Source organism: Geotrypetes seraphini, chromosome 18 (genome assembly GCF_902459505.1).
Source record: "Geotrypetes seraphini chromosome 18, aGeoSer1.1, whole genome shotgun sequence".
Taxonomy (NCBI): domain Eukaryota; kingdom Metazoa; phylum Chordata; class Amphibia; order Gymnophiona; family Dermophiidae; genus Geotrypetes; species Geotrypetes seraphini.
Genome location: NC_047101.1, coordinates 13,771,718 through 13,796,661, shown reverse-complemented (window position 1 = coordinate 13,796,661; position 24,944 = coordinate 13,771,718). Strand labels below are relative to the sequence as shown.

The window sequence follows — 24,944 nt, the reverse complement described above, 5'->3', positions numbered from 1 at the left end:
ATGATCCAAGCAAATTTTAATTTTGTCAATACAGCTGGCGAAAAAAATGATACAACCACCATGAGAGATATTGATGACATTCCCTGTGTTGTCTCTAGGCAATACAAACCCCTCGTAGTTAGTTATCCGGATAATTTTACCAAATACCATCCTGAACTCTTTTAGGATATGACAATGCTAGTAATGTTAAGATACAATATTTTAAGAATTTTGCACTCTGTCCTCTTCAGGAGAATATCTGAAACAAAATAAAGGAAAACAAAGTCCCTTTCCCTCCCCCCTGTCCAATATTTTAATTTTTTTTTTTTAATCTCGATGTATTTTTTACCTTCTTGTCATGTTAGTTCCTCATGGCCACGTATTTCCCTCCTTTTTATAAATTTGAATTGCTTGTACTGTATTTTTCTTTAAATGCTTTTTATTGATTGTAAACCATCTAGATACTTTTTGGATAGCCGGTATATCAAAGAATTCATAAACTTGGAAACTTATTCTAGTCAATACAAATCCCTAGTACAGTGGTACCTCGGTTTACGAGTGCACCAGTTTGCGAGTGTTTTGCAAGACTAGCAAAACATTCGCAAAATCGGCGCCTCTGAAACCGAGCGTGGCTCGATTTACGAGTGCCCCCCCCCCGCGATCTGACACCCTCCCCCCCACGATCCGGCCCCCCCCCCCCGCCGCTATTGGGCACCCCCCGCCGCTTCTTACCGTCTTCTGGGCCTGGGCACCAGCACCACCATGTCCTTTGCGTTGGTGCAGGTGCCTGAAGATCTGCCTCCTCTTCTTGCTGGGACTTGAGCATCTGCGCATGCTCAAGGCCTGCGAGTTCACGTTCTCTCCGACGTGAACTCGCAGGCCTTGAGCATGCACAGATGCTCAAGTCCCAGCAAGAAGAGGAGGCAGATCTTCAGGCACCGGCACCAACCCACAGGACATGCCGGTGCCCAGGCCCAAAAGACGGTAAGAAGCGGCGGGAGGGGTGCCCGATCGCGGCGGGGGTGCCGAATCACGGGGGGAGGGTGCCGGATCGCAGGGCCTCCGGGGGGAGCAATGATGGTTCTCGGGGGGGGGGGGGGAACGTATCAAAGCGAGTTTCCATTATTTCCTATGGGGAAACTCGCTTTGATAAACGAGCATTTTGGATTACGAGCATGCTCCTGGAACGGATTATGCTCGTAATCCAAGGTATCACTGTAGTTAGTTATCCAGATAATTTTACCAAATACCATCCTGGTGAATATCAACCTTTAAGTATACAAGATGTCAGGCGTATAGAATGGTCCAACCCTCATATTTATTGTGTATTTTAAGCAGTACCTATTGCAGAAGAATGAGAACTGCTCCATCCCTGACAGCGTTCAAATTCAAGCTAAGAGCCCACTTTTATGAATCAGTTTTCAACTCTTAACTACCACTCGACTGCTGTCAACCCACTGTGTCATTTCCTCTACCATAATCTCCCCAACCCCGAAATGTCCTGTCTAAATTAGATTGCAAGCTCTCCTGAGCAGGGACCTTCTATTGTATATTAAAAAGTACAGCTCTGCATACGCCTTTCAGGAACTGAAAATTGGTTATGAGATTGTTTCAGTAGGTTGGTTATGTCTGACTGGTAGATTTTGCTGTATTGGCATTTAATACAGAATTTTATGCTGTGTTCTTTGTTTCGTGCCAGGGAAGACCAGGTGAACCAGGACTGGATGTGAGTATTCTTTGATCTTCCGCACTTGCTATTTTTAGGACAAGTCGGGGAGGAAGCTGGACGGAAGAAGTTTGAAAGGAGCAGAGACTGAGTTATTTATCTATTTTGGAGCTAATGTTTATCTGTGAGCCATATGTGTACATGCACTCTGAAATACAGGCCTGTCCAGATTGGGTGCAACTTCGTATTCTCAGATGGTACATTCGATGTACAGTGGTGCCTCGCATAACGGACGCCTCGCACAGCGAACGCTGCGCACAACGAACTTTATGTCTTGATTCGTACAACGAACTTCGTTTCACACAACGAAGTCGCCCGAGCTGCATCCTTCTGCGCAGGCACTGCGCTTAACTGCCCTCTCTCCGCCTGGCTCCCTCTTGCCCCCCCCGACTCCCCGACACGATCGGGGCAAGAGGGAGCCCAAGCCCTCTTGCCCCCCCGACTCCCCGACACGATCGGGGCAAGAGGGAGCCCAAGCCCTCTTGCCCCCCCGACTCCCCGACACGATCGGGGCAAGAGGGAGCTCAAGCCTTCTTGCCCCCCCGACTCCCCGACACAATCGGGGCAAGAGGGAGCTCAAGCCCTCTTGCCCCCCCCGACTCCCCGACACGATCGGGGCAAGAGGGAGCCCAAGCCCTCTTGCCCCCCCGACTCCCCGACACGATCGGGGCAAGAGGGAGCTCAAGCCCTCTTGCCCCCCCGACTCCCCGACACGATCGGGGCAAGAGGGAGCCCAAGCCCTCTTGCCCCCCCGACTCCCCGACACGATCGGGGCAAGAGGGAGCTCAAGCCCTCTTGCCCCCCCCGACTCCCCGACACGATCGGGGCAAGAGGGAGCCCAAGCCCTCTTGCCCCCCCCGACTCCCCGACACGATCGGGCCAGGAGGGAGCCCAAGTCCTCCTGGCCACGGCGACCCCCTAACCCCACCCTGCACTACATTACGGGCAGGAGGGATCCCAGGCCCTCCTGCCCTCGACGCAAACCCCCCCTCCCCCCCAACGACCGCCCCCCCCCCCAAGAACCTCCGACCGCCCCCCCAGCCGACCCGCGACCCCCCTGGCCGACCCCCACGACACCCCCAACCCCCTTCCCCGTACCTTTCTGTAGTTGGCCGGACAGACGGGAGCCAAACCCGCCTGTCCGGCAGGCAGCCAACGACGGAATGAGGCCGGATTGGCCCATCCGTCCCAAAGCTCCGCCTACTGGTGGGGCCTAAGGCGCCTGGGCCAACATGCATGTACAATTCACAACTCCATTTGAACTAGAAAAGAACACCGGAAAATTCAAGAAAGGGATGACGACTATCCTTTTCTCAGACTACTTCAACTGAAATTATGAAGTTGACAAAGAAAGGAAACTAGAATATTCAGGGATGCGTGTAAATAGATTATATTTATTGAAATGGCCAAGCTCCTTAGGAGGTGTGTAAATATATTGTGTATTCAGCTGCAATAGTAATCCTAGTATTACATGTGACAATTGATTTGGTATAAACATGTGCATATAAGTAAGATGATGGATTATGGCATAGCCGTGCCTGTATTAATGGTGACGGGATAATCGCGCGCCAGACGCCAGCGCGCCGACAATTTGGCGCAAGACAGAAGCACGCGGGGGAAAAAATAATTTTTAAAGAGCTCCGACTGGGGGTTTGGGTGGCAACACCCCACTTTATTGGTTAGTGTTCGCGCTGCCGTTGCAGGGGGGTGGTGAAACCCCCCACGTTATAGAGAAAACAGACCTTTTCCCGAAAAAAATCAGAAAAAGTTCTGTTTTCGCTATAATGGAGGTTTCCAAGCCCCCGGACCCCCCTCCAACAGCAGCGCGAACACTAACCAATAAAGTAGGGGGGGTTGCCACCCCAAACCCCCCATCTGAGCTCTTTAAAAATTACTTTTTCCCCCACGTGCTGTCTTGCGCTGAATTGTCGGCACTGGATTGTCAGCACGCTGGCGTCTTGCGCGCCACTGACTATGAACCGTATTAATAACTCTGTAACACCACCACAGAGCTTGTGTATTTCGGTATAGAGGCCCCGTATTATAACACCTCACAACTCCTTATGGTAACATCTCTACAGAAGCTCATGTATCTACAAAGCCCTACATGGCCTACTGCCTAACTGCTCAGTTCTTGTTCTCATCGCCAAGCCACTCCACACGCTCCCGATCATTTTTTTTATCTACACTTCTGTCAAAGGTTGTACTCGGAAAAGATTCATTAACCGACTCTTATCATACCAAGCCGCTTCCAGGGATCCTGAGCTGGGCCAAATGGTTATGGGATGAACACAGAGGATTTAGAATCAGAAAATAATATTAAATATTGAACTAAGACCAGTATTGGGCAGACTTGCACGGTCTGTGTCTGTATATGGCCGTTTGGGGGAGGATGGGCTGGGGAGGGCTTCAATGGCTGGGAGGGTTTAGATGGGCTGGAGTAGGTTTTGACGGAGATTTCGGCAGTTGGAACCCAAGCACAGTACCGGGTAAAGCTTTGGATTCTTGCCCAGAAATAGCTAAGAAGAAAAAAAAAAAAATTTAAATTGAATCAGGTTGGGCAGACTGGATGGACCATTCGGGTCTTTATCTGCCGTCATCTACTATGTTACTATATATGCATTTTAGAAAGCTATTAAAAACCCGTCTGTTCTCAAAATTATTGTAATCCCTTCAAAGCTGCATAATGATGTGAAACTATTGTTAATTTGCCAATATTCTATCTATTGTAGCTCACTCTTTTGCAAACCGCACAGAACCGAAAGGCTTTTGCGGTATATAAATAAACATTTATGTTATGTTATGTTACAGAGGCTCATGTAGACTACTCTGAATTGACCCCCCCAGTCATTAGTAGTGGTATAGAAGCTCTCAATCAATCAATAATCAACTTTATAGAGTATTTTAATGTAGAGCTCATTAACATTACAAGGCTAATATTCAGCCTTTGTCAGCATTTTTTTTTTTTTTAACATGCCACGCTGTATCTGGATATCAGCACTCAACATCTGGGTGTTTGATGGCCCCCAAGAACTGGTGATATTCAGATTGGTGATGTAGCAGATGTCGGCAGTCCTGTATGATCCATCCAGCCTGCCCGACGTGGCAGTACCTGTGTGCAATCATCTGGAGTACTGTGTGCAATTCTGGAGGCCACATTACCGTAAGGATGTGCTCAGAATTGAATCGGTTCAGCGGATGGCCACCAGGATGGTCTCGGGGCTAAAGGGTCTCCCGTACGAGGAAAGACTGAGCAAATTGCAGCTCTACACTCTTGAAGAGCGTAGGGAGAGGGGAGACATGATTGAGACATTTAAGTACATCACGGGACGGGTCGAGGTGGAAGAGGATATCTTCCTTCTCAGGGGACCCTCGACCACAAGAGGACATCCGCTCAAACTCAGGGGAGGGAAGTTTCGTGGAGATGCAAGGAAGTACTTCTTCACGGAGAGAGTGATCGAGCATTGGAACAAGCTTCCAGTGCAGGTGGTCGAGGCACGCAGCATCCCAGACTTCAAGAACAAGTGGGATACCCATGTGGGATCCCTACGGGGTCATGCCAAGGGATAGGGTCACTAGGACTTGAATGAGCGGGTCAGTAGAGTGACAGTATAATTACAATTATACTTAAGGGGTCAGAAGACTTAAGGGGGTGGGTAAATAGTGTGGGCAGACTTGATGGGCTATATGGCCCTTATCTGCCGTCATCTTTCTATGTTTCTATGTTTCTATGTTTCTACCTTAGATCTGATCAATTAGGTTTATTGATGGAACGGATATAAATCATTTGATTTACAAATCTCTTCTGCAGGGCTTCCCAGGTCTTAGAGGAGAGAAAGGAGAGAGAAGTGAAAGAGGAGAAAAGGTCAGTGCTTTTTCATTTGGTGAAACTCCTATTTCTTAGTCGTGCAATACTGAGGTTCACAGTTGCCACGTGCTGTGTAACTTTTAATTCTTTAGCACAAAAGCACTTTATGTCACAGTACAGTGGTACCTCAATTTACGAGTGCTCCCCCCCTCCGCGATCCGGCACCCCCTTGCCGCGATCTGCCCCCCCCCCCCCGCCACAACCTGAAGTTCCCCAGAGCCACCCGAACCCGCTTTTTACTTTCATCTGGCCTTGGCACCGGCATGTCCTGTGCGTTGATGCCGATGCCCGAAGATCAGCCTCCTCTTCTGTGCTGGGCCTTGAGCATCTGCGCATGCTCAAGGCCTGCGAGTTCACGTTCTCTCTGAGATCTCCGAGATGCTCAAGGCCCAGCACAGAAGAGGAGGCCGATCTTTAGGCACCGGCACCAACGCACAGGACATGCCGGTGCCGGTGCCGAGGCCAGATGAAAGTAAGAAGCGGGTTCGGGTGGGTCTGGGGGACTTCAGGTCGCGGGGCGGAGGGTGCCGGATCGCGGCGGGGGGAGGGTGCCGGATCGCGGGGGGGCTTTAGGGGGAGCAATGCCGGTTCTCGTGTGTGTGGGGGGGGGGGTAGAGCAGCGCCGCTGGCCTCGGGGGTTGGGAACATATCAAAGCGAGTTTCCATTATTTCCTATGGGGAAACTCGCTTTGATATACGAATATTTTGGTTTACGAGCATGCTTCTGGAACGAATTATGCTCGTAAACCAAGGTACCACTGTATTTACAAACAGAGAAGATGGTGTGAACCTTCTGGTTAAGACACTTTAAATTCCATTGCCTATTATTTAAAGCTATAAATGGAGACAGCCCAATCTACTGGAACAACCAGACACAGGAGAACCCCACACACTATTCACACACCCACCTACCAAAAATGTCAAAGGAAGAAAAATGTACGGCAACCTACTAGCCACCAGAGCAGCAAAGCTGGACAGGCAACTCGCAAATCTGCTATCCACGACCACAGACTACAAAACCTTCAAAAAAGAAACAAGAACCCTACTCTTCGAAAAATACATTAAACCTATATAACAGAACCAGACCCCAGGCCCTGCTAGCTCTGTTCTGGTTATCACATAATTTAACAATCGTCTTTAATTTTTGATTCACCTTCATAAGAACATAAGAAGCGCCATCCCCGGATCAGACCTTCGGTCCATCAAGTCCGGTGATCCGCACACGCAGAGGCCCTGTCAGGTGTACACCTGGCATAATTTTTAGTCACCCATATCCTTCTATGCCTCTAGTAAGGAGATATGCATCTAGTTTGCTTTTGAATCCTAGGACGGTCGATTCCGCAATAATCTCCTCTGGGAGAGCATTCCAGGTGTCAACCACTCTCTGAGTGAAGCAGAACTTCCTGATATTAGTTCTGAACTTGTCCCCCTTAGCTTCATTCCGTGTCCTCTTGTCCGTGTCAAATTGGACAACGTAAATAGTTTTTTCTGCTCTATTTTGTCAATTCCTTTCAGTATTTTGAAGGTCTCGATCATATCCCCTCGCAGTCTCCTTTTCTCAAAGGAGAACAATCCCAGTCTCTTAAGTCGTTCCTCGTATTCCAAGTTCTCCATACCTTTTATTAGCTTCGTTGCTCGTCTCTACACCCTCTCCAGCAGTTTTATATCCTTCTTTAGGTTAGGAGACCAATGTTTGACACAGTATTCCAAGTGGGGGTCTCACCATTGATCTATAAAGCGGCATTATGACCTTCTCCGATCTACTCGTGATTCCCTTCTTTATCATGCCCAACATTAGAAACATAGAAACATAGAAATTGACGGCAGAAAAGGGCTACAGCCCATCGAGTCTGCCCATACCAATGACCCACCCCCTGACTCCTACTCTCCCAGAGATCCCACATGAATATCCCATTTTCTCTTGAAATCTAACACGCTGCTGGCCTCAATCACCCTCTGAGGCAGCTCGTTCCAATGATCTACCACCCTTTCAGTGAAGAAGTACTTCCTCGCATCACCCTTAAATTTCCCTCCCCTGATTTTCAGCGAGTGACCTCTGGTTACTGAGGGCCCTATAAGACTGAAGATATCATCTTTCACCTCTATACGCCCAGTAATATACTTAAAGGTCTCGATCATGTCCCCTCTCTCTCTTCGCTCCTCCAGTGAGTACATCCGCAGTCTTTTTAACCTTTCTTCATACGTGAGTTCCCCGAGCCCCAAAACCATCCTGGTAGCCATTCGCTGAACCGACTCAATTCTCAACACATCTTTTCGGTAGTGTGGTCTCCAGAATTGAACACAATACTCGAGATGAGGTCTCACCATGGATCTGTACAGCGGCATTATGACTTCAGGTTTTCTGCTGACAAAACCCCTACGGATACAGCCCATCATTTGTCTTGCCTTGGACGATGCCTTCTCCACTTGATTGGCAGCCTTCATATCGTCGCTAATGATCACTCCTAAATCACGTTCCACCGTGGTCCCGGACAAGGTTTCACCATTTAGTGTGTAAGTTCTGTGTGGATTTTTTTTGCCTAGGTGCATTACCTTACATTTTTTAGCATTGAAGCCCAGCTGCCAAGTTGATGACCACTGTTCAAGCTGTCTTAGGTCCTGCGTCATAGAGTCAGGCACACTGCTTTTGCCAACTATGTTGCATAGTTTGGCATCGTCGGCAAACAGTGATACTTTTCCTCTAAGTCCTTGGGTCAAATCTCCTATGAATAAATTGAATAGAATCGGCCCTAAGACGGAGCCCTGAGGTACTCCACTCGTCACTACTGACGTTTTGCTTTCTTTGCCGTCGCCGCACATTGTGCTGATGGTTTCAGGGTCCTATCTATCAGTATCAGTATAGATATTCATATGTAGAAGCAGAACAGGTGCCGATATGTGCTTTCACTTTCCACAATTTCTTACCTCCATTTGCCTTTGAGCCTTGTAGAGTCTTCCTTCTGATGTCAAAAGGAGACAAAACCGGCAGTTGAATCTTTAAAAAAACATGCACGAGATCCTCTTCGTGAACCATTTTACACTGCCCTGGACCTGGTTAAAAAAAAAAATTATCATGGCAACCGTGCACCGAAAGTTCCCATTTACCTTTCAACATTACTGTAGAATATTCAGTGGCCTCATTAACATTCATTTTAATGCAGTGTGTGGCCATGTATTCCGCATAACTTAACACTCGCGCTCGGTTCCTCGCTGCATTACAGCGTGTACAATCCATGCTCAACCTTCAGTAACTGTGTGGTTAGGCCTGCAGTAGCTTTATTTAATTTTTTTTTTAATTTATAAACCGTTTATAATCAAAGCGATGTACAAAATAACATACATATGATTTCTGCGTCAGCATCTGCAACTGACCCTGGCGACAAAGGATCCAACTGGGTAATCAGACCGGGGATCCTCCACTGTGCAGTACTGTCACTGTATCATCAAGTCAGTCTATTAACCCTTTCAGGACCAAGGGACCTATTTGTCCCATAACTTTAAAATCCTATCAATTTTGATTGGGATAGTCTACAGTTCTAAATTTGATATGTACGGATTCCATAGGATACTGCCTTTATGTAAACAAACTGGTTCCGACATTCATTCATTAGCGTCGTTGCCAGATTGACGAAAAGATTCACTTGCCACACTGTCCATAAGCCAGAAGTGTGATTTTTAAAAAAAAAAAATAATGATATTTCACAAAAAAAATCAATTTTTTGGCATCTGCAAGCCCTTTTTACCATACAAATGTCATCAAAACCACAAAAATTGGCCTACGATCCTTATGGTCCTGAAAGGGTTAAGGCTTTTCAGTCATCTCCTTCATATAGGACAGGGGTGTCAAAGTCCCTCCTCGAGGGACGCAGTCCAGTCGGGTTTTCAGGATTTCCCCAATGAATATGCATGAGATCTATTAGCATACAATGAAAGCAGTGCATGCAAACAGATCTCATGCATATTCATAGGGGAAATCCTGAAAACCCGACTGGACTGTGGCCCTTGAGGAGGGACTTTGACACCCCTGATAATAGGACATTCCCTGATATGCATTTAGGATGCTGTTCTACAAAATTTTGCACACATGATCGAATTTCCATGAACTGAATCAGCTCTTATTCTTTCTAATCTAAATATCTTTCCTGAAAGATCTTCCTTCTGATATTCGGGAATCTCGCTAAATAAAGGCTGCTGGATTTTGGGGGGTTCTGGGGCACCCATTCGGAGCTTTATGAAATGATGTATAAAGCATGCACATATATTGCTGTGTTCACAGGGAGAGAGAGGCATGCCAGGTCGGAAAGGAGCCAAGGGAAGCAAAGGAGAACCAGGTCCCCCTGGACTGGACCAGCCTTGCCCTGTGGTAAACTTTTTATTCATTTTTATGATTTTTTTTCTTTCACATTAAAGGTCTAATTTTTCTTTAGGCAAGCATCACCTATGTAACAGTACATATTCATGGTTGGAAATTCCCAAATTAGCCAGTTTTCTACATTACATGCTTCTAGAAAAGGTCTACTTCCTGCCTATTGCTTGAGGCCCACATGAGTGAGACAGGAAGCCCAGTGAAAGGGAAGGATATTCGGAGGACAGTATTTCAAGGGAACTCTGTGGGAAGGGACAGAGACAGCGACGTAACTTGCGGGGATGGAATGGGGAAATTGGGTTCCTGTGGGGACGGGAACAAATTTGTCCCCATGTCATTCTCCAGTCCCTAACTTTTTACCTGTCCTAAATCTACCCCCTATTGCCACCCACTTTTTAAAAAATCTATTGTACCTGAATGTACACTGCTTCGATAGCTTTTGGGCTTGCAGGTGGTGTGTATTTTAAAAAAAAAAAAAAAGCACCATTCAATGATGCTCCTAAATGTAGGCGTTTCGTGAAAATTTGAGTATAAATATAGGTATTCAGCCCTAGTAAATTTGCAGAGAGGCCAGTTTAGTAGTTAGGAATATAAATTATTTGACTATTGCTAAATTAAATGGCTACATACAGATAATGTGCCAACTTTATCTCTATTAACAAATGTTTATTTGTGCCAAGTGTATCAACGAATGGTTAAATTTTAAAACAGGAAACTCATGATTGTAAAGGAAATAAAGGGGACTCAGGTGTTCCAGAGCTGGGTGGGGTGAATACCTCCTGCCCTTTGGTACAGTATCTCTTCTGCTCTCTTGTGAATTTTCTCTTTCTTTCTTGCATGGAGTCTTGCCTTGCTTGTGTGTAAATCCCTGCCTGCAATAATCTTTTGCAGTTTGTTGATTGGACGCTTCTATACCGCTGCTAATGACTGGGGAGTCAATTCAGAGCGGTTTGCATGAACCCCAGTAATGATGTTACAGTCCACAAGCATCAGTAATGGTATTACATTACATGAGTTAAATATACCATATACCATATATATATATATATATATATATATATATATATATATATATATATCTTATTTATTTAGTTTTTATTTATTGTATCTTTAATGCATCATTTTTGTAAACCGCTTAGAAACCTCTAAGCGGTATATAAGAATTAAATTAAATTAAATTAAATATACAGTATACTCAAATATAAACAGAGGTAACCTTCCCCCCCCAAAAAAAAAGTAGGAAAACAGGCTGACTTGAATATAAACCCGGGGAGGGGGGTTAAAATTCAGTGCCATCCCCTGTCCTGCCCTTCCAAGCACTGTAACCAGCCTCCTCCCTCCCTGCCCTGCCAGGCTCGCACCCTGTTTCCCCTCCCTGCCTTGTCAGTCTCTGCACCCAGCCCCCCCCCTCCCTCCCTGCCTTGCCAGGATCTGCATCCAGTACCCCTTCCTCACTCCCTTCCCTACCTGTCTCTGTACCCAGCCCCCCCCTGCCTTGCCAGGATCTGCATCCAGTACCCCTTCCTTACTCCCTTCCTTGCCGGTCGCTGCACCCAGCCCCCCCTCCCTGCCTTGCCTTGAAAGGTTCTATATACTGTCCCCCTCCTTCCCAATGCCTTACAGGCCTCCACCGGGCCTGCTGTAACTCTTGGTAGTCCAGCGGTGGGTTCCCTCCCGCCTCCTGTCTCTGTCGATTCTTACAAGTTTTACCTCCTTCCACCATCGCCCGCATATGTTTTGAATCCCTGGTGGTCTAGCAGTGAACCGTGGCAGGAGCGATTTTCCTTCGCTCCTGCCCATGCAGAGACACTAGCGAGTTCTCACGGAGCTGTGAGAACTCGCGGCAACCAATCAGCTAGCAGCTCTGCACGGGCAGGAGCAAAGGAAGATCGTTCCTGCCACAGTTCGCCGCTGGACCACCAGGGCTTTGGAAAGGTATGTGGGGGAGAGGGAAGAAGGTAAAACTTTTTAGATTCAACCAGAACAGGAGGTGGGAGGGATCCCTCCTGTCCCGGCCCACCACTGGACCACCAGGGATTTGACAGGAACGTCGGGGGTGGGGGTGGAGGGGCAGGAGGAAATAAAAGTTGGCCGGGGCAGCCCACCAGGTCTTATGACAGGCCCGGCAGAGGCCTGCAACAGGTTCAGGTCAGCGCTGACCTGAATATAAACCAAGACCCCCATTTTTGGGCCATTATCTTACTTATCTATACCATCTATGTATCGTATACTCATCTTTCTTTGTATTATTTGTGAGTTTATCCTTTCTTGTTCCAAGTGGGCTGTTTCCTCCATTTGCTAATTGTTTCTTTATTTGCTAAAGTGTTCTGTGAGGGGTATCAGCTTTATCCCTTTCTTGAACTTTTTGGTGTCCTTTTCCTGACACTTTTGTATTTGATGTCTCTGAAGGAGGATATTCTAGGCTCGAGTGTAGTGCGCGAGTTAGTTTATGGTTGTCTATTCTGTTTGTTGGGTATTGCGGTTCTGAAAGAGGAATGAGTTTGTGTATCAGCAACGTGATCTTGAATTTCACCCTGCTGTCATACGGGAGCCAGTGTAGTGCTTTTCAATAGCGGGGCGGCACCCGTCTGCTTTGATTTTCCCATTAGAAATCTAGCTGCAGTGTTTTGTACTATTTGGATCTGCATGAACGTGTATTTTGAGATGCCCACTCCCTCCTGCTGCCAAGCTACGCCCCCCCCCCCCGACACCCCCCTGGCAGTGGGAGAGTTGCCCACTCCCTCCTGCTACAATGCAACCCCCACTCTCCCTCCCCCCGGACATCCTGTACCTCCGATGACCACCGCCTCCTCCCCCTTACCTTACTCCAGAGGGCTGGCCGGAGAGATGCCTGCTCCCTCCGGCCATCCGGCCCGCTTCTTAAATATGGCGGGCCCCAGGGAGGGGCCTAAGGCTCTGATTGGCCCTGACATCCAGAATGATGATGGCTTTAGTACAGTATAGCCTTCTTTATCCAAAGATCTGTTAATCAGACTCTCATTCAGGAAAAAAATTATGGCCCCCTAATCCCTGCTCTATTATCTGAACTAGAAAAACAAACAAACACCTGCTGTTGTCTAAAATTCTCTGATCAGAAAAATCTGTTATCTAAAGTGATCTCGGTTCCAGCCATTCCAGATAAACACTGCACTATTGACTTTTATTACTTTATGCTCTGCCAACCAAGGTTTAGGAGCAAAAGGAAATTCCATTCATATTTTCCCAAAACAAAAGGAAAAACATGCTCAGCCCTTGCCAAAAGCATGTTCAAACTGGCATATTTCAGAAGAGGTTGAGCTGTTTGGTGTGCTTCTAGTGTAACTCACTGGGGCCCTTGTACCAAGCTGTGGGGAGCAGTGACATGGACTGACGGTAGCAAAATATGCCTTACCGCTCAAGCATCCTGCAGTGATTTTGTGATTGATGCAGATTACCCACATGCTAAAAATTAAAATGTATAGTTTTTAAAAAAAATGTTGCTTTTAAATAATATTTCAAAGAACAACTTTGAATAAAAAATTACAAAAAAACAATGTCAAGGCTAATTACATCATTAGCACAAATTAAAGAAAAAAGAAGGCAAATTCTTTTACTGTATTATAGTCCATGATTAGTGGGGGAGACAAGAGAAAATTCCATGGGAAAATAGATGTAACTAACAAATTAACCTAGGAACAAGAGCAGACATCTGAAACAGTCTATATTCTAGACCAGTGATTCCCAACCCTGTCCTGGAGGAACACCAGGCCAATCGGGTTTTCAGGCTAGCCCTAATGAATATGCATGAGAGAGATTTGCATATGATGGAAGTGATAGGCATGCAAATTTGCTTCATGCATATTCATTAGGGCTAGCCTGAAAACCCAATTGGCCTGGTGTTCCTCCAGGACAGGGTTGGGAACCACTGTTCTAGACCAGAGGTGGGCAACTCCAGTCCTCGAGGGCCGGAATCCAGTCGGGTTTTCAGGATTTCCCCAATGAATATGCCTTGAAAGCAGTGCATACAAACAGATCTCATGCATGTTCATTGGGGCAATCCTGAAAACCCGACTGGATTCCGGCTCTCGAGGACCGGAGTTGCCCACCCCTGTTCTAGACCCTAACTACTATGGTACACTAAATACTAAGGTGCCCATAAAATATAATGAACATAGGAATTGCCACTGCTGAGTCAGACCAGTGGTCCATCCTGCCTGGCAGTCCGCTCACGCGGCGGCCCTCTGGTCTAAGACCAGCACCCTGAGACTAGCCTTGAACACATTCTTGTACAACAGAAACTTGTCTAACTTGGTCTTGAGTCCCTGGAGGGTGTTTTCCCCTATGACAGCCTCCGGAAGAGCGTTCCAGTTTTCTACCTCTCTCTGGGTGAAGAAGAACTTCCTTATGTTCTACAGAATCTATCCCCTTTCAACTTTAGAGAGTGCCCTCTCGTTCTCTGTACCTTGGAGAGGGTGAACCTTGAATGTTTTGATCTTGTCCCCTCTCAATCAGGAACTTGTCTAACTTTGTCTTGAGTCCCTGGAGGGTGTTTTCCCCTATGACAGCCTCCGGAAGAGCATTCCAGTTTTCTACCACTCTCTGGGTGAAGAACTTCCTTATGTTCTACGGAATCTATCCCCTTTCAACTTTAGAGAGTGCCCTCTTGTTCTCCCTACCTTGGAGAGGGTGAACAACCTGTCCTTATTTACTAAGTCTATCCCCTTCAGTACCTTGAATGTTTCGATCATGTCCCCTCTCAATCTCCTCTGTTCAAGGGAGAAAAGGCCCAGTTTCTCTAATCCTCAACTCCTCCAGCCCCTTAACCATCTTAGTCGCTCTTCTCTGGACCCTTTCGAGTAGTACCTTGTCCTTCTTCATGTACAGCGACCAGTGCATTTAGCATGTGCTAAATCAGTTAGCACACCTTAATAAAAGGACCCCTCAGGGCTGCCATAGAGACTCCAGGTTCCCGGTCCGATCCTGCCTCCGGTTCAGGTTTTAGCCGCTCCCCGGTTACCTCGGTTCCGCTTCGGGATCGGAACCGGCTCCGGCCGCAACGGGGCGTCAACTCGGCTTCTCCCTTTCTTTTTCTCACCCTGGGAGGAGGATCGGGGAGGGAAAGACGTCAGTCTGGAAACAGCTGGGCAAAGCCCAGCCCCGCGGGGAGAGAGGCAAAACGTGGATCGTGTCACATTTTTTATAAAGGTTTGTACCAATAACAACATGTTTCATTTAACATATTGATATATATCACAGTAATGATGTATTTTATTATCTCTCATGTAATTTACAAACTTAAAAATGGGAGGTGAAAGGGCCTCATAAGTGGAATAGCCTAGGGCCTCTTTTCATCTAAATCCGGCCCTGCTGGTACGCGGTATATCAAATGCAATAAACTTGAAATTAGCATTGGCACATTGAAAAACTGGCTGCCGTTCTTTGCGGCAGTGCAATGCACCTTTCTGTTGATGGATGTGGCATTTGCATGTTTGTTTTACCCGAGTTTGAGAACGATGACATTTTCCTATTTGTCTGGCGTCTTTCGGTGCGATATCTACATTGCTTTGTATGGGAAAACTAAGCTTCTTTTCTTTCCTTTGTGCAGGGGCTAGATGGCCTGCCTGTTCCGGGATGCTGGCACAAGGTTTGTATTTGTGGATGAGAGCATTTGGCGTTACTGGATGCTTGTTTTTGGCTGTTATTAATGCAGCGGGTTATCTTGAGATAAAGATGCATAATGAAACAACCAGTGGCCCATTAGTTGTTTATGGTAATACATACCATGCTAGATATGATGTTTGAAAGCTGTTGGAAAACCATCTGGTCCCACTGAATATCCACTTTAGGGCTCACCAATGTGATTTTACCAGGAAGGAGCCTCTCTTGCCTGATTAAATCATTTAAAATATTGACTCCTACATCCTCGGGCAATATGAAAACTGTGCAAACTGACTTCCAAACACTCATGGGGTTTTCTTTTTTTAAAATCTGGAACTTAAATCTGACCCTTAAAACACAGCAGCTGCCTTGTGTAAATTTTACAGCTAGGCTGAAATACAATAACTGACATTTAAAAAAAAAAAAAAAAAAGTGTCTCCCAGCTTGGCTATTCCTACCATTGAGAAAAATGAACTAGTGCTTTACAATTCATCATGAGATATCCATTCAAGTGCCAAACTGATGCCCTGAGAAATATGAGGCTTGAACAGCTGACAAGTGACCATGAGGAAGGCTATTTTTTAAACTATGAGTTTCATAGCCTCATCTAAAGATGCTAACATCTTACTCCATTATTCTAATTTGTATTTTATCTATATCTGTATCACCTTGTTGTGAACTGCCTAGAACTTTTTCGGTATGGCAGTATATAAGAATAAAATTATTATTATTTAAAAATAAAATAAATTTTTTTTTTTTAAATCTTTATTCATTTTTAAACTTATAATAAGTGTGATAACATGTCCATACAAATAACCATAAATATATCACTTAATAATCAACAATGATACATATAATATTCTCTTATCTCCCTCCCCACCCTTATCTATCATATAGTCAATACTTATACAACATGTAACAATAAAAATACCCTCCCCCTCCCACCCCATAATTGAACTTGTAAATTTAAGGGAAACAAGATTTTTCTAAAATTATCCAAGAGCTCTATGAAGGAATAAAATGGAAGGCATTGAAAGGCAGCTGCTGTGTTTTAAGGGTCAGATTTAAGTTCCAGATTTTAAAAAAAGAAAACCCCCATGAGTGTTTGGAAGTCAGTTTGCACAGTTTTCATATTGCCCGAGGATGTAGGCGTCAATATTTTAAATGATTTAATCAGGCAAGAGAGGCTCCTTCCTGGTAAAATCACATTGGTGAGCCCTAAAGTGGATATTCAGTGGGACCAGATGGTTTTCCAACAGCTTTCAAACATCATATCTAGCATGGTATGTATTACCATAAACAACTAATGGGCCACTGGTTGTTTCATTATGCATCTTTATCTCAAGACAGCAATGCGTATGCCTTCAGCACTGAATCAGCAAACTTTAGGGGATTAGTTATTAAGGTGCATCACAACCATAAACTACATTATTTTCTCCCCTTAATGTGAATTAAATTACAGTAATATGGGTTAAGGTAATGTGACACATTAATTTATACAGGATACACCGTAATGAGATGCAACAAATGCAAAACACTTCATTACTATGTAAATCAAATGATACCCTGGAAAAATAATGCTACCCTAAAACTGACATTAATTTTCATGGCCAGGAGCATTCTGGGCCACGTCTTAAGCAGCCACCCAATCTAATGTCAAAGTCTCTTTTCCTATTAATGTCCCCCTCAACACACACACCTTCCTAATATTCCCCTTCATGCCACCAAAAACTCTCAACGCTACCCCCCCCACACACACACACACAAACCCCTCCTTTAAAAAAAAAAAAAAGACTCATGTGGCAATTTGATTCTCAGAGGTAGTATTGCAGGACTACCACTAGGGATCACAGAGCCAGCGGGGCAGGAATGACAGGGGTTCGCTCCAGTCCTGTAACGCCCTAGATCACAGGGATTTCTCAAGAAAGGCCTAGAGGAGGGCGGGAAATAGTTTTTGGAAAGGAATGGGCTGTGGGGCAGTTAAGATGAGGGGTGGGGGGTAGGCATCAGGAGAAAGGGAGAGGCCTGTACATTAGATTGGCCAACCCATTTTAGATGTGGCTTTGGGTGTGTCCAATCTGCAGTATTGAGGTACTGTATGCTAGTCACACCCATGGTAAATTAAGGTGCTCTAAAAGGCCAACTTTTAATGCACTTCAGTATCTCTCCCCTCCCTTAATGTGATAATGGAGTCTCCTATCAGTGATGAGGGATGAGCTTTCAGCAGTTCTTTTCAAATGTTGATGGGATATAAAACCAATCCTTGACCCATAATAGTATTGTTGTTTGTGATTCACAATATTAATGATATTTTTCATTGATTGACTGCAATGCCAAAAGCTATTATAAACCCAATTTTTCTGTCCTTGGTTAACCATTACTGAGCATCGTATTGACATAATGATCCAAATAATATGTTTGGATTATTCAAAATGGAAACAGACCTATCACTGATTAATATACATGAGAAGATAAATATAGACACATAGCCAACTAAATTTATCTCATAATCTATTTGCATTTAAAAGAATCTGACTCCATTTTGTTAATTTTTTATGCTTATATATTTTGTGTCTTCTCTTAGGCTTCCGCAGCTGGCGTCATGACTGTTGCAGTTGTCCGGGTCTCGCCACAGCTGGGTAGGTAGAACCAACATTTTAGCCATCATAAGACTATAAGAACATAAGGATAACCTTACTGGGTCAGACCAATGGTCCATCAAATGCAGTAGCCTGTTCTCACGGTGACCATACCAGGTCCCTAGTACCTGGCCAAAACCCAAGGAGTATCAACATTCCATACTACTGATCTAGGGCAAGCAGTAGCTTCCCCCATGTCTTTCTCAATAACAGCCTATAGATGTTTCGTCCAGGAAATTGTCCAAACCCTTCTTAAAACCAGCTACGCCATCCGCTCTTACCACAACCTCTGGCAATGCATTCCAGAGCTTAACTATTCTCTGAGTGAAAAAATATTTCATCCTATTGGTTTTAAAAGTATTTCCCTGTAACTTCATTGAGTGTCCCCTAGTCTTTGTAATTTTTGATGGAGTGAGAAATCGATCCACATGTACCCGTTCTACTCCACTCAGAATTTTGTAGACTTCAGTCAGATCTCCCCTCAGCTGTGTCTTTTCCAAGCTGAAGAGCCCTAACCTTTGTAGTCTTTCCTCATACGAGAGGAGTTCCATCCCCTTTATCATCTTGGTCGCTCTTCTTTGAACCATTTCTAGCACCGCTATTTCCTTCTTGAGATAAGGAGACCAGAATTGAATGCAATACTCCAGATGAGGTTGCACCATGGAGCGATACAGGGGCATTATAACATTTTTAGTCTTGTTAACCATCCCTTTTGTAATAATTCCTAGCACCCTGTGGCTTTCTTCAGGATGCCCTGAAGAAAGCCACATCATGATGGCTGAAATGTTGGTTCTACCTACCCAGATGCGGCAAGACCCAGACAACTGCAACAATCATACTTTATGTCCTATTTTTGTTTTAAACATGTTTTGAAGCCAGAAAGATGAAAGGGCTTTGTAACACGAGCATGGACATTTACTTCTACAGTGGTACCTTGGAATCCGAACTTAATTCGTTCCAGAATCCCATTTGAGTTCCAAGACAAGTTTTCCCATTGAAACTGGATTAATCCGTTCCTTGGTCCCACAAACTCTGCAAGATCGGGCCTACCTGGCAGAAACAGCAAGATCGGGACCCCCGGCGGCAAGATAGCAAGATCGGCATCGGCAGCTGCAAGAGGTGTTCAGCCCAAAGCTTCCCTCCCAGGTGGAAACAGGAAGCTGCGTCGGAGGGGAAGCTTTGGGCTGAGCACCGCTTGCAGTTCGGATGCCAAAGCAGCGTTCGGATTCCGGGGCAAAAATTAAGAAAAAAACAAAGTTCGGATTCCAAATCGTTCGAGTTCTGGGGCGTTCGTATTCCGAGGTACCACTATATTTGAAAGCTTGTGTTCCATTATTTAAAAAAGTGACTTATTATGAATGGTATTTCCTGTTTTAATGATTTTTGACTGTGTTCTTTTCCAGTGATCTCTAACCGTTGGGCATGGAGTGTGTACATATGACTGTGATATATTTTTGATCTTTGAATCTGTGTACAAACCAAAGCAATAATATATTGATCTTTTATACTGGATGCAGTAATGTTTTGGACTTCTAATATTACTACGTCTCGAGATCCAGAAGAAGTTGAATGTGTGCCTTCTGGACTGGTAACCAGCATACCTGCATGTGGATTTGAGCGCCACGTGGAACTGCTGCTACATGAACTAACAAGTGTAATAACGTTACAACAGCATGTTTTGTTAAGAGTATCTTGCGCTGTGTGGAGGAAGCTGCCAGACGGTGTGAACAGTTCTTCTGAACTTGACATTTCACTGTGTATTTTTTATCCTCCCCCCCAAAAGGGCGAAAAACCTAAGCGAAGAGGTAAAAAGAAAAAAACGGTCCAAGTGCCATAGAGAGGAGAAAGAGCTGTGAAGTGTTTGCATCAGGCTGACAGAGGCGACCGTCAGAGTGCAAGAGAAGGGTGAAATGCATTTCTTTCCTGGCGCCTCATCTCGCTGTTCACGAGTCAAAACTTACCAGGTCCCTGGATGTTAAAATTACAGCTGCGTTTTTAAAATGTATTGCAAGAGGAAAGTTTTTAGAACGGTTGTTAATTAACTTCCTAGCGTGATGCCATCATCAACGCTTCCAGGCTGGAGGTTTTAGGGCAGTAAATGAGAAACTGGTGTTGGTGCCCTGGTATATACTGTATATCAGCCTGTCAGAGGTTCCTCTAAGGCTGGGGTTCGTTCTGGGCAGGTGAGCACATTACTGCGTCATTGAAAGCACAGGGGTGGAAATTTGGAAAACGTCTCAGCACCAAGCAGCTCTTTAGGTTTCATATGCTGCAAATCTTCCGGTTTCTGCCTGCCTCGAGGAGAATGAGCAACGCTTATTAATAACTCTTATAAGAGAAAATGGGCTATTTTTCTTTTCTTTTTTTCAGTTAACGTGCATTATAGTTTTTCATTGGGAGAAATCAGATCGTGTGGATTCTCAGAGCATGAAAATTTTACTGTCTTCGTTACCTTATCCCTTTACCTCAGCTACGTCCCACCAAAGCTTCTCAATTGTAACCCAAGCCTCTTGTGGATCTTGACTAGATTGTAAGCTCCATAAGGCAGGGACTTTCCCTTATATGTACGTTTCTGTAAAGTGCTGCTCACAACTCGTGGCAATACAGAAATGTAATGGTAGGAGGAGAGTGATTATTCAGTAACAGAAACTGTGGCACAGCATGGGGTAAAGTGTAGTTACTTACCTGTAACGTAGGTTCTCCGTGAACAGCAAGATAGTCAGCACATAGTTTTCCGCAAATTGGGAGCTGTTGGGACAACACCCATATGTGGCTGACTCATCCTGCTTGTCCTAGGAGAATCCTCTATAGTAAGTGCTAACATTTACACACCAGTTATATGCATAAATGTTTAGAATACTAACACAGATATGCTTATGTGTGCATATATGTGTTTACAGGCTGGATATGTGCCTAAGTGCTATTCTGTCACTATATTGCAGGTGGATATACCCATGAGTGGAGCATAAGTGAGGCCCAAAGTTACATTGTTAACTTACAGAGTTATGTACTTATTTCTAGAACACGTATGTACACAGTTGTGTGTCTATTTTGTATAGAATATGCACTAATCCGGCACCTCTGTACACCTAAACACAGGCACACGCTTGTATGAAATTACCCCTCCCATGTTTAGTCACCAGTTCAAATGTATTTTGATATAATAGTTACAGAAATGAGGACCCGTCATCTCAGCTTCACATCTTGTCTTCCACAGTTGAAAATGCCAGTTGAAGCATGTCCGGCCCTGGAGACCAAGTGAATGGTTCCTGGTCCTGTAATTATTATTTGGGAATGCCAGACAACTACATTACATTAGTGACTTCTATTCCGCCTATACCTTGCAGTTCAAGGCGGATTACAAAAGAGCTAACTGGACATTTCCAGTGACGTTACAATTGTTTTGGGGGGTTTTTTGGTTACAAAAGAGGTAAGATAGCTGGAAATTTCCAGGAGAACTTGCAAATTAGATAGTAAAATGACTGGACTTTTCTAGGTAAGATTACAATTAAGAATGCTGGACATTTCTAGGGAGCATTACATTTTAGGGAACTGTATTCTTGGTTGATAATTTTGAGGAGGAAGAGATTACCAAAGTGGAGGATTTGGGAGGGGATTTTACCAGGGAGGAGAAGGAAGAGGGGGGAGGGTTAAGGTATCTGGATAAATTTTTTGAATAGCAGGGTTTTGATTTCTTTTCGAAATGTTTTGAGGTCGACCGTTGCCGTCAGCAGATTGGAGATGGAGTGGTCAAGTTTCGCTGCTTGCGTCGCAAGAAGGTTGCCAAACATCTTGCGCTGAGTGCCTTTGCGCGGAGGGTAGGCAAATGGGGTCAGGGTTCTTCTTTGTCTTGTGGTGAGGATCTGATTTAGGCGGTTGTTTAGGTAGGAGGGGGCAGAGCCGTTTAATGCTTTGAACAATAGACAGTAGAATTGGAATTGAATGCGTGCTTGTATTGGTAGCCAGTGAGAGTCTAGGAAGGCAGTGGTGATGTGTTCGTATTTTCTCAGAGAGTAGATCAGTCTGAGAGCGGTGTTTTGTATTGACTGGAGTTGTTTTAGCATGTTGGCAGGGCGTGGTAGATAGAGGGAATTGCAGTAGTCCAGTAGACCTAAGACTAGGGATTGGACAATTAGCCTGAATTGCTCTGTGTTGAAGAATTTTCTTATTTTACGTAGATTTCTCATAGTTAAAAAAACTTTCTGGTTTGTCTTATTGATTTGGGCCTGCATTGTGCAGCATCTGTCTATCGTTACTTTAATTCATAATGATAGAAATCAGATTGCTATTTGCCCATCAACATGATACGACCACTGAGTTCCACCATACTGTGTTCACTTTGCCAGAGGTGGTCTTTCGAGGTGAAAACAACACCTAGGGCTCCTTTTACCAAGCCGCATTAGCGGTTTAACGCGCGTAATAGCGCACGCTAATTTGCTGGCCGTGCTAGCCGCTACCGCCTTCTCTTGAGCAGGCGGTAGTTTTTCGGCTAGCGCGGGAGTTAGCGCACGCTAAAAATGTGCGTGCGATAAAGCCGCACATTTCGTAAAAGGAGCCCCCTAATCCTGTTGTTCTTGTACCCCCTTAATAGCAATCCAGATTATTTAATGACTGAGTTATATTTTCATGTCTCATACAGAAAGGATCCAAGTCACTTATACTTCACTTCCAACAAACTTCCTCTTCTACCTTCTCAGTTCATCAGCTATTTATTTCTACTGAAATTTCATAGCAAGTTTCAGGAAAACTCATCATAAGTAAGACCTCAGTGGCTACACTCGAACTTATTTCATTTTAGTTCAAGTCTACTCACGTTCCCCCTCTCCTAAAGTCACTTCATTGGCTTCTCATCCGTTTACGAATACAATTCAAACTCCTCTTACTGACCTACAAATGTATTCACTCGGCTACCCCTCTCTTAACTTATCTTCCCCTATGATCACCCCCACCCCGGTCAGCTCTGCTTAGCTGGTAAGTCCCTTCTTTCTGTGCCCTTCTCTTTGGCTGCCAACTCCAGACTCCGTCCCTTCTGCCTTGCTGCGCCGTATGCTTGGAACAAGCTGCCCAAATCCCTACGGCAGGCTCCGTCTCTGGCAGTGTTCAAGGCCCAGTTAAAAGCCTACCTCTTTGAGAGTGCTTTTGACTCCTAACTCCTCTCCCCTTGGGTTCTGCATACCCAAACCTATATGTCATGTCAAGTTAGATTGTAAGCTCTTCCGAGCAGGGACCGTCTATAAATGTCCAAATGTACAGCACTGCATATGCTTTCCAGCGCTATATAAGTGATAAGTAGTACTGTAGCAAGCCTCCTCACTGGTCTATTCAAAAATCTTAACCATTCTTTATTTTATAGCCAAACACATATCTTAGTTATCAAGCTGTTTGGGGCTCCGACATGAATTTGTGTTTTGCAAATCAGCTGTCTCAAGGAGAATCCCCATTTAGAAAGATCCACCATCAGCTCAGTTTCATTCTAGAATTTTGCAAAATGTGACTTCATGTCGGAGCCCCAAACAGCCTGATAAGATAAGTGTTTGGCTATAAAATAAAGAATGGTTAAGATTTTTGACTAGAACGATCAGGAGGATTGCTACAGTAGACTTGAACTACCAGTAAAATGAAATAAGTTTTGAGTGTAGCCCCTGAGGTCTTATGTATGATGAGTTTGAAACATGCTATGAAATTTCTGCAGAAATAAATGGCTGATGGCCTGAGAAGGTAGAAGAGGAAGTTTAATGTGGACAAATGCAAAGCGATGCACATTGGAAAGAATGACCCAAATGATAGGGTCCAACTTAGGGATCAGCGCCCAAGAAAAATATCTAGGTGTCATCGTAGACAATATGCTGAAACCTTCCGCCCAATGTTTGGCGGTGGCTAAAAAAGCAAACAAGATGCTTGGTATTAGAAAAGGGATGGTAAATAAGACTAAGACTGTTATAATGCCTCTGTATCGCTCCATGGTGCAACCTCACCTTGAGTGTTTAATTGAATTAGAGAAGGTTGAAAGAAGAGCAACCAAGATGATAAAGGGGATGGGATTCCTCTCATATGAGGAATGACTAAAGAGGTTAGGGCTCTTCAGCTTGGAAAAGAGATGATTGAAGTCTACAAAACCCTGAGTGGTGTAGAACAGGTACAAGTGGATCGATTTTTCACTCCGTCAAAAATTACAAAGACTAAGGGACACTCGATGAAGTTACAATAGGAGGAAATATTTTTTTTTTTTACTCAGAGAATAGTTAAAGCTCTGGAATGTGTTGTCAGAGGATGCAGTAACAGCGGTTAAAGTAGCTGGGTTGAAAAAAGGTTTGCACAACTTCCTGGAAGTCTATAGTGTGCTATTGAGACACTGTTTGCCATGGGATCGGTAGTATGGAATGCTGGGATTATTTGGGATTCCGGAATGTTGCTACTCTTTGGGTTTCTGCCAGGTACTTGTGACCTGGATTGGCCACTGTGGAAACAGGATACTGGGCGTGATCCATTGGTCTGATCCTGATGGGCTATTCATATTTTCTTATTTACACTAGGTTTCAGCTGGCAATTTTGTCCAGGCACCCAAAGTTAGGCGTGAGAATCCCCACTAGGCACTATTCTAGAAAGGATGCCGAGCACTGAGTTTCTTGGTGCCTGGTTTTCAGTGCCATTTACAGAACTTCAGCAAAGATGGTTTACGTCCCCTCTGCTCTATTTTCTAGGATTCTGATGGTGCCTAGGTGTTAACAG

General features: G+C 44.8%; 1 protein-coding gene across 11 annotated transcripts in view; it reads left to right on the top strand.

Moving 5' to 3' along the window:
- COL23A1 (collagen type XXIII alpha 1 chain) overlaps window positions 1-23,320 on the top strand; it is a 354,065-nt gene extending 330,745 nt beyond the window's left edge. For 5 of the 11 annotated variants that reach the window (XM_033927623.1, XM_033927626.1, XM_033927627.1 and 2 more), the window contains 6 exons: window positions 1,679-1,705; window positions 5,517-5,570; window positions 9,850-9,936; window positions 10,651-10,728; window positions 15,524-15,562; window positions 19,999-23,320. In XM_033927623.1, the coding sequence (XP_033783514.1) occupies window positions 1,679-1,705; window positions 5,517-5,570; window positions 9,850-9,936; window positions 10,651-10,728; window positions 15,524-15,562; window positions 19,999-20,052 (339 nt within the window). In that variant the 3' untranslated portion in view covers window positions 20,053-23,320. Of the gene's footprint in view, window positions 1-1,678; window positions 1,706-5,516; window positions 5,571-9,849; window positions 9,937-10,650; window positions 10,729-15,523; window positions 15,563-19,618 lie in introns of all 11 variants that reach the window. The other 6 variants (XM_033927632.1, XM_033927628.1, XM_033927625.1 and 3 more) reach the window with 5 other exon arrangements.
- The last annotated feature ends 1,624 nt before the right edge of the window (window positions 23,321-24,944 follow it).